Source organism: Pteropus alecto, unplaced genomic scaffold (genome assembly GCF_000325575.1).
Source record: "Pteropus alecto unplaced genomic scaffold, ASM32557v1 scaffold248, whole genome shotgun sequence".
Lineage (NCBI taxonomy): Eukaryota > Metazoa > Chordata > Mammalia > Chiroptera > Pteropodidae > Pteropus > Pteropus alecto.
The window spans coordinates 379,130-389,075 of record NW_006441067.1 but is presented as its reverse complement, the minus strand read 5'-3'; the positions used below and the strand labels follow the sequence as shown (position 1 = coordinate 389,075).

Genomic DNA, 9,946 nt, shown 5'->3' with positions numbered 1-9,946 from the left:
ACCCAGATCAAGAAATAAAGGAATTAGATTAGTTTTGTTAAGGTATTTTAGTTTATTTCTACTATTTTTAAGGTTGCTGACAAAAAGATGAAGAAGTGGCCTCCACTGCATCCCGAATCAGAAATGTGTTTCGGATTATCGCTCCTTTAGGCAAAATTAAACAAGTTAGATAAAAGCGTAGATAGGTGAGTTCAAAATAATTATCCATTAACTGAAAATAGCCACATTAATACTTAAATTATAGGTACTGAAGTTTTAATGCTCACTCTAACCTAAGAGTTAAAGCTCTTTCTCATCAGATAAATTTAACTGGACTGCTTCACCTGCAGATTCTGGCATTCTTTGGTGTTCAATTTTATACTTGGGTAATTTTTATGTTCTACCTCGCCACTTTATTAATAACCACCACTAAATATGTCAATTCATTGTTTTATAAATCTTCACAAAAAAGTCAGTCTTTTATGTATAAATCAAACTCATAATAGGGATCCATATAATTTAATATTGCATGGGGGGCAAAAGCACAAGTACTAACAGATTTCAAAGGTAAAATATTAACATTTTTCATTATTTAGATTCTAACCCTTTGTGAGAACATACCGATTTCCTCTGAGGTCTTGATAATTCCAAGATTGTCTCTTAGCCAGCGAATAACAGCACCAGCTATAGCTACAGAACCCTACGGGAGAAAAAGGAATCCAAAAGAAGATATATGTTATCGCTATAGAAAGTTTTATTGAGTATATTCTCTGTGCATGATATTAACAGATGGATAAAGTTCAAAAAGTTCAACTTTGGGATTTCTACAAATATCATAAACTAGTTCTTCTAATACAAACATAGTTTTATCTAGTTCATTATAGAAGTTTTTCATGAGACAGGGAAAAGAGAGCTCTCCAGCACACCCTTTGGCCTGTCCCCATAGGTGGACATCGATGTGTTCAGCTGTCTGTTTCTTGTATAATTAATTGTTCTATCTGTTGTTAAGCTACTGAGGTATATTATCACCTAGAATACATTCTCATGTTACCTACAAAGCTATTGGGAGAGGCCACTTTAAAAGTTTTTTTCAAGTCCATTTCCCGTATGTAACAGTTAACAGCAACAACAAAAAAGTTAGCAAAGAAGCTAACTACAAAATAATAAAGTAGTTATTCTTTATAACTATATCGCCAAGGCATGAGGTTAGGCTGTGGCAATAAGAAAACATATGATTTGGGGTGAGTTTGAGGTCTAGTTTTTTTTATTTCTTTCCCCTTTAACTACCCCCCTCCGACTTCCACCCCTGACCTATAGATGTTGCCGTTTTCCTTTTAAGAACCGGATCTCTGAAGGCAGGGTGTCTCCCCCCGACATACACACGGGGCACGCATGCCAGGACCTGGCGCATCTGGTGGTCTTGGTTCATGACTCCACCTGGGACGTGAACCCAGGACCTTCTGTGTGTAAAGCAGACATGCTAACCACTACACTATGGAGCCACCCCTGAGGTCTAGTTCTTAACTACTGTGATATTAGGCAAATTAGTTAGGCTTTCTGAGCCTCTATTTTTTCACCCATAAAATGGTGGTGACTGTAACAACACCTACCTAAACAAATGGCTATGAGGCTCAATGTGAGAATATACAGGAAGGTTATTACTGAATGTAACTATTAGCTTCATTAATATTTTAAGTGTTAAAAGTTTCCACTGATTGATGAATGGATAAATAAAATGTAGTATATCCACACAATGGAATATTATTTGGCCACGAAAAGGAATGAAGTCTCACTACAACCTGGATGAACCTTGAAAATATGTGAAGTGAAAGAAACCAGTTGCAAAAGACCATATATTGCATGATTCCATTTAGATGAAATGTCCAGAATTAGCAAATCCATAAAGACAAAGAGTAGATTAGTAGTTGCCTAGAATTGGGGTGATGGAAATGTGCTGAAGTTAGATTGTGGATGGTTGCATGACTGAATATACTAAAAAACATTGAATTATATACTTTAAAAGGGTATATTATGTGATGGGTGAATTATATCTCAATAAAGCTGTTATAAAAAAAAAAGACATGAGGGGGCCTTTGAGCCATGCTTCTCTTGCTCAGGCTTGCTTTCACTTCTGGAAGTGTACTATTGCTTCTAATAAAGCTATTTTTTTCTGTTATATACATATATATATAAAAAGACATGAGGGCAAAAAAATACTAGCACAATCCATTAGAAATTCCAAAAAAAGGTTTTTGGTTCTGATGTTTCATTCACATAGATTATTAATGTAAATTACAGGTATTATTAAGTGTAGGAAGCAAAATGTTTATTTGTTGCCTATATCCATATTCCCAATTCAATGAACTGACTTATAAATGGTCATCCCTTCTTGCTGTCAGTTTTCAGAATGTAAAGGAACTAGAAGCTGAATATGTTGATACATTCTGTCATTCACAATTTCCATAAGAACAAGTCACTATACATTAGTGCAAAGCCGCAGACCACCACAATTATTTATTTATACAGTGGCCTGTTAGCTGTAAAAAGTTATTTGAAGAAGAGATTTGACATCAATGTACAAATATAACCAGGCTTTAAAAATGAGACCAAGAAAATTTAACCAATACCTTATAAGGGACTCTGAAACAGTCTCCCCGCCACCCCAAATAAGTCCTTATTACGCTTCCTAACTTTGGTATGTTATGTGTTTAGGCATTTAGTGGGACCATCAAGGAGTAATTTTTTTGCTTAGAGCGATTTAGAATTTTACTCTTAAATTTCCTTTGGAAGCAAACAATTCAGAGACAGTGATTATCAAAAACTAATAAAAGTGTAAGGTTTTCTAGACCAGTGCTATCCAATAGAAATATAATGTAAGCCTCATATCTAATTTAAATTTTCTAGTTACCATATTAAAAAAGTAAAAAGAAAACAGGTTAAATTAATTATAATATGTTGTTTAACCCAACATATTAAATATACTATCATTGTAACATGTAATCAATATAAAAATTATTGAGATATTTTATATATTTTTTTGTACTAAGTCTTCAAAATTGGGTACTATTTTATACTCGCAGCACATCTCAATTCAGACAAGCCATGTTTCAAGTGCTCAATAGCCACATGTGGGCAGTGGCTGCCATATTGGATAGCACAGTTCTAGATCTAATTGAAAAACAAAAAACTAAAACAGATGTCAATTCTCCTTATACTCTCAACAAGACACTGACCTGAAATGGCATCTAACCAAGAAATGTGTATATTTTCAATAGTTTCAGGTGAGTGAACTATGGATTTTAAAAAGCCATGTTCTAGAAGTCTAGTAGAGTGGATCTGTGGCCATTGGCTAGTGAAACTATATTTTTGGAACCAAATGCTGATGTACCTCACTTCCGTCGTAAAGGACAGGATATTACATGCATAGACATTTTTTTTTTTTTGAGAGGAAGCCACATGGTTTTAGTAAAAGGAAAACTGAGGTTTTAATTATAGGTAACTGGTCGAAAACTAGAGGGCATTATTTATATTAAAATGAGAAAAAATAAATACAAAGCCACTGTCAAGGCTCCAAAAGAAAATTATTTTAAATTGGGTCATCAGAAGTGTACAAGTGTTTTGTTGAGAATGAAGAAATAAATTCAATATAAGAAAATAAAAGATAGATTGAAAACATTGATGTGAAAGAAGTATATAATTTTGGTATCAAGATATAATACATAGTATTAGTTAGATTTAAAAAAATCAATAAAAATGAGAGAAACTTCCAAATTCTCAAAAAATATGATCTTTTGAAGTCAGAGGCAGGAGATAAAGTGGAAAATGGTATGATACTTTGAAAATGGGTAGGAAAGAGTACGGGAATGGAAGCCTAAAATGATAGATAGTGACTGTGTACTTGCTATCAAATAAGTTATTGTCAATTATATCCTAAATAAAGCTCCGATAATTCAGCATGTCATCTACAAATATAAATCAACACTTGTTCCAATTCATGACTTTCTGGGAAAGGTGCACACAAGCCTAATAGTTCTACTCTAAGAAAGACAAAATAGAAATGAGAGAGTATAAAGAAGAATAAATTAAATAATAACAACAAGAGGAATAAATTATTTAAAACTAGATACATAGCCTGGAAAGTGAAAGGCTAAGAAACAGGCTATGGAAAGATTGGATTAAAAATAATCAAGTTGATTTGATGTAATGTTGTAGCAAGCAAATATACTTTTTCCTCAAAACTTCCTTGACACGAATGTCACTGCCATGAACAGTATCAGGATAAAGTAGATATTTCAGGATGCAGTGGAATTGTATCTTACAAGGCAGTTATGGTTAAAATTAGTAGGTGTGGAAAAAAATTATGTAAAATTAAGATTATCATTAAAATGCTTAAAATCATCCATTAGGCATAATCAACATAGTTTTGAGTATGCTACAGTAGTATCTCTGCATATATGATTTAGACTGTACTTCATTTGTATAAGATTACAAATGCAAAATCTAACTCTATAGCATTTTTTAATTGTATAGGAAAGAAAAGGAACACAGTTGAATTGGGGGAGCATTATTTTTGAAGTGTAATTGATATCATTAATACTTCAGTAATAAGTGAGGAAATTAGTATTAAAACCATTTATTTCTCAGAAAGTGTATTTTCCAAGAAAGTGCATTACAAAAGTCCATAAATAATGCTTACAGGCTGTGGCAGACAGGTTCTTAACTAAGGTGGCCCCCAAAATCACTGCCCCCTGGTCTTCATGTCCTTACATGCTCCCCCTCCCCTTGAGCATGGTGGGACCAAGCACTTGCTTCTAACCAATAGCACACATCAAAGGTGATGGGATGTACATGATGATATGTATGTAATCATGCTGTATAAAAATATCAAGCCTGTTTTCTGGATTCCCTCCCTTAATGGTTTTGGGAAAGCAGAGGCCATGTTAGCAGTCTTCAGGTAGAAAGAAACTATAGGTGGCCTCTGGGAACAGAAGGCAGCCTCTGGCTGACAGCTAGTAAGGATCTGAAGTCCTCACTCCTACAACTGCAAAGAACTGAATTCAGCCGATAACCTGGGTGAGTCTGGAAGCCCACGGAACCTCACGAGAGACCATATCCATAGCAAACACCTTGACTGCGGCCTGAGCAGAGAATGCAGCTAAGCTGTGCCTGGACTCCTAACCCATGGAAACTGTCAGATAATAAATGAGCAGAGTTTTAAGCCACTTACATTTGTGGTAATATTATTACACAGCAATAGTTAACCAATACATAGGCTTATACCTAAAATGGAATCGCTGGTTCAAGAGGGATGAAAAACTCTTAAAAAGAAAATCTTAACACTAGAATTACAAATCATATCAGAGAGAAGATAGGAGAAAGGACATTTAAAGAAACCAATGGGGGGATATAAGGAACCCTTTTTGAAGCTCATATTTAAATAGACAAAATGGTATAACATAGGATTCGGTATATAAACAGTATTTATTGAGTGTCTACTGCATATCGGCCTGATAGGATGGTTTGGTGAACAAGACAAATACCCTGGCCTCAGGGAATTTATATCCTAGTGACGGAATACAGAACATGGCAGTCTCAAAAACTAAGTAAGCTCATGTTCATAATCATATTAAAGGCCCCCAAAAGATTCTGTTTTGTAAAATAATATATGAAAAAAATGAAAAGGAAAGGGAGAAACATAGCTTCAGGAAGATAGCGCACTATTAAAAGATGACAGAAAGCAAGCCCTATTTTGCTTCAGTCTCTTCTAACACTAAGAAAAATTTTGCAACTAGAAAGAGTGGGACAAATTTAAGCAGCTTAATATGTGTTTAAAGTCTTAGAACAACTGAAGGATCATGTGTCCCAATTCCTTTTTACTGAGAATGAAAATAGGAACTTAGAGATGTTAAAATGCTAGGCCTAGATAAATCACATGCCAGGGGTAAGGAGAGAATAAAAGAATTCTCCTGGTGATGAAAAAGAGGTATGTGTTCACATCAACAAAGATGGTGACTTTGCACTTTAAAAATCCCCTCTGTTCTAAACACAGAGGATCACAGGCAAAATGTAAAAAGAAAAAACTGAAACAACACATGCTGACTCAAATACAGAATAGCATCGATGTGGACAGAAAGAGAAGTGAACGACTGAGCGGGACTTGAAGCCACAGCATGATGGGTTCTGATTCATTTTTCTCCTGTATCAGGAAGTGGGAGTGGTGGCCGGAAACTGGCCCCTCCAGAGAGGACAGGGATCAACATGTTTTGCATAAGACAAGGAATAGAATCAGTTTCAGTGCTTGAAGCCAGAGGCTAGGTGGCGCTCTCCCACCAGTGTAGTGATCCTCGAAACCGAGCAACTGTCTATTCGCTGACTAAGGAAGGCTACGGCTTCAGGGAAGATGAGACCGGACGTGAAAATTCCAAAATACAAGAGGAAATCTATTAAGACAATTGGCCAACAAAACTTAACAGCGAGAATAAAATTCACTCCAGTCCGACAAAGACTTTAAAATAAGTATGTGCTAAAAGAATCCAAGGAGATAAATTAAGGTACAATTTCCATTAAAAAAAAAAAATCCATGAAATTAAGAATCAAAAGAAAAATAAAACAAACTCCGGTGGATATGAAAAATCTTAGAAAGGAAATTACTGAGTGAAATTTAAAAATGTAATATATATAAACTGTAGAATAGACAGAATTGATGAGGAAATTAGTGTTCCCATACACTGTTGGTGGTGTTTTCATATTGTAATAGAAAAAAATAAAAGAACAGCTACATTTAACAACACGGATGGATCTCACAAATATAGTTGACTGAAAGAAGCCAGATCAGAGAATACATACTCTATGACTCAAGTCTCTCTTGCTTTCTCTCTGTTTTTAATATATAAAGTGTTAAAAACATGCAAAACTAAACTCTGGTGTTTAGGGTTGCACACATTAAGTGTTAGTTGGCACTATAAAGAAAAATAAGGAAGTGATTATAATAAAGGTCAGGGCAGTGGTTGCCTTGGGGGAGGCAGGAGGCTGTGGTTGGGAGGGGAACCTATGGAGTTTCTGGGTGTTAACAATATTCTGTTTCCTGACCTGGGTAAGGTTACATGGGTCTTCTCTTTATAATTGGCTAAGCTGTACACTGATATTTTATGCATTTTTTGTATGTGCCTTATATTTCACAATAAAAAAGGGTTTTGTTTTGTTGTCTTGGTTTTAAAGAGAGAATTTGGAAAGATTAGGTAGATATTGAGAAACTTACCAGGAATGCAACACAGAAAAACAAAGAGATTTAAAAAATGTAGAAGGCAGTTAAGAGACAGGGAGGGTGAATTGAAAGGTTTCAATATCCAAAAAGAGAATGGAGGTAATGGCAGAGAAGCACTATTTGAAGAGATTATTGCTGAGAATTCTCCAGAACTACAGACAGACTTGTATCTAAGCACCTAACAAGGTATGTATAAATAAATCCCAACCCAGGCACATCCTAGGAAAACTACTGAATATCAGTGACAAGGAGATAATGTTCAAAACTCCCAGACAATAAACAAGATTATCTACAAGGAACCACAGATCAGAAGGGCAGAGGTCTCATTAACATCAAAAATGGCCAGAAAGGAGGTAGGAAAAACAACTGTTAACCTAAGATTTTGTTTACCCACTCTGGAGAGAGGGCAAAATTAAGCTAAACCTAAAAAGAACAGCTTACTACCCCAGACTCTTGCTAAAAGAACTATGAAAGGATGTCTCCCAGCAAGGGAAAACTAGGTGGGGGCATAAAAGGTGAGGGACCAAAGAAATGATACTGGATACAGAAATTGATAAAGTAAGTCAATAAACATCATTTACTATTGACTGACAAGAGAGTAGTACTAATTATTGTACGTTTAAGAAAAAGGGAAAATGAAAACTTTAAATGCAATAACCTGATTGCTGGTAAAGGTGGTGGAGGTAACATTAGAAGTCTTCGTTATGGCTGGGAGGTTAAAAATACTAAACAACTATAAGTACTCTCAGGAAAAATATGTAATTAAATAATACCTTAAAAATTTAAAGGTACTGCAAAAGAAAAGAAATGCAAAACAACAAAAAAATTAGAAATGCATTTTGTTGCTTCCAAATTAGCAGAGGGAAAATGAAAGAAGACTAAAAACCAAGATGGATAGCTATAGTTTCAGTTTTTAAAAAGGGTAAAAAGTAAAATTTTAATACCTCGGAGTGCCGAGCCTAACAACAATTTGTCAAAGAAATGAGTATTAAATATATGCTTTGTAAACACTTACAGAAAAAAAGGAAGCAGTGTGACCAAGTGCAATTAGCATGATTTTACTGAGAAAAAGTTTTACCAATCTAGCTTTATTCCCTGCCCTCTTTTCTTGATTTGGTTTACTTTAAAAAATGTTTGTTAATTTAAACAATTATAAAATATGGAAAAGTAAAAAATCCTATCTACTATTATTAACATATTAGTGTGCATATGTGTGTTATGGCTGAGTTGCTAGGTTAGTAGACTAAGGAAGTGACATATGTAAGATGCAATGAAAAGAAAGAACAATGGACTTGGGAGACTGGAACCTTGAATATATCCAGATTGACAAGGAAGGAGATAGCACAGTGGGGTGGCCTAGGCATCAAGACTTTGAAGTCCAGTCATCTAGATTTGCCTCCTGGGTTGGCTACTTACTAGCTGTCTAAAGTTACCTTGGCCAAGTAAACTCCATCCAATTTTACTTATCTATTCTCAGATTGGTGTGTAAAACAAGAGGACAGCAGGGTGTAGTGAAGCCTGTCATCATCTAATCCACTGTCCCTCTCAGCTTTAAAGTTTTATGAATCTAAACAAAATTACATGAATTGAAACAAAATCACAAAGCACATGCTTGTTAAGTCTCCAGATGAGATTAAAACTGGAAAAGTAACAGAGTAAAGAGTGAAAAATAATTCAGTCTGTGTCAGAATAGGCTGAAATCACTTTTGTGATGTTTAACAGGAAGAAACAAAGACCTAAATTTAGATTGACAAAAGATCTTCTATGTAAATTATAGAATGGAGCAGACTTGACTTGACAGTGACTCATCTGAAAAAAAGCTAAATATTTTAACTTGTGCTCCTGGAGGCAGTGATATGAAGGGGTTATTAGACTAAATTAATGAACTCTCGGGCTAGAGTAGCCAAAGCAATGTTTATGGTCAGAGATGCCCAAATCACACAGGTCAGATTGCATGTAGAATATTCTATCCTACTCTGGAAGACATTGGCAAATTGCAATGCATCTAATGAAGAGAGTCCAGAATTAAAAAGCGTCAAGAAAACATATGACATCAGGGCACTGGAAAAGTTTATCCTGGAGTAGGAAGACCCAGAAAAACTGATAGTTGCCTCCCAGTATTTGAATGCTTTTGACAGCCGACCTACATCCGATGGTTGAGGTGTTAAGAAGCAGGTTTTGGTGCTATCTTCAAAACATAAGTTGGAAGACTATTGGCAAAAGATAGAAGAGAAGCTTTTCATATTGGGAGGGAAGTTAAGGCCAGGTAACCCATGTCCCTCAAGCCTTTTCCAAGTCTAAGGCATATATAATTGTAAACGACTGGTGGTCTCCATATAAGGAAAAAAAGAACAGCTTACTATTATTGTTATAGGCAACACATATTCAATGTGCCTAGTACTGTACTAAGCACTTTCCATAGGGCGGGGGTTTTTTTGTATATGTGTTCATCAGAGTGGAGTGTGAGTGTGTGTGTGTGTGTGTGTGTGAGAGAGAGAGAGAGAGAGAGAGAGAGAGAGAGAGAGAGAGCGCGCGCGCGCATGAGCTTATAGGAGTTTAAGTTCTGAGAAGTATTAAAATACCTTTAATACACAGATCAAGTGTTTCACAAATGGTCCGATTAGCCACAGAAAAGGGGTTGAAATACACTAAAATTCTTCATGCTCTAGGCATAACTAATAAAATGTTTTAACTAGAAACAGA

At 35.4% G+C, this 9,946-nt stretch overlaps 1 protein-coding gene across 4 annotated transcripts in view; it reads right to left on the bottom strand.

The window, feature by feature from the left end:
* The window catches only part of GK (glycerol kinase), a 66,012-nt gene that overhangs the window by 10,398 nt on the left and 45,668 nt on the right, over positions 1-9,946 (bottom strand). For all 4 annotated transcript variants that reach the window (XM_015594388.2, XM_015594389.2, XM_006918278.3 and 1 more), the window contains one exon: positions 601-679. In XM_015594388.2, coding sequence (XP_015449874.1) covers positions 601-679 — 79 coding nt within the window. The remainder of the gene's footprint in view (positions 1-600; positions 680-9,946) is intronic.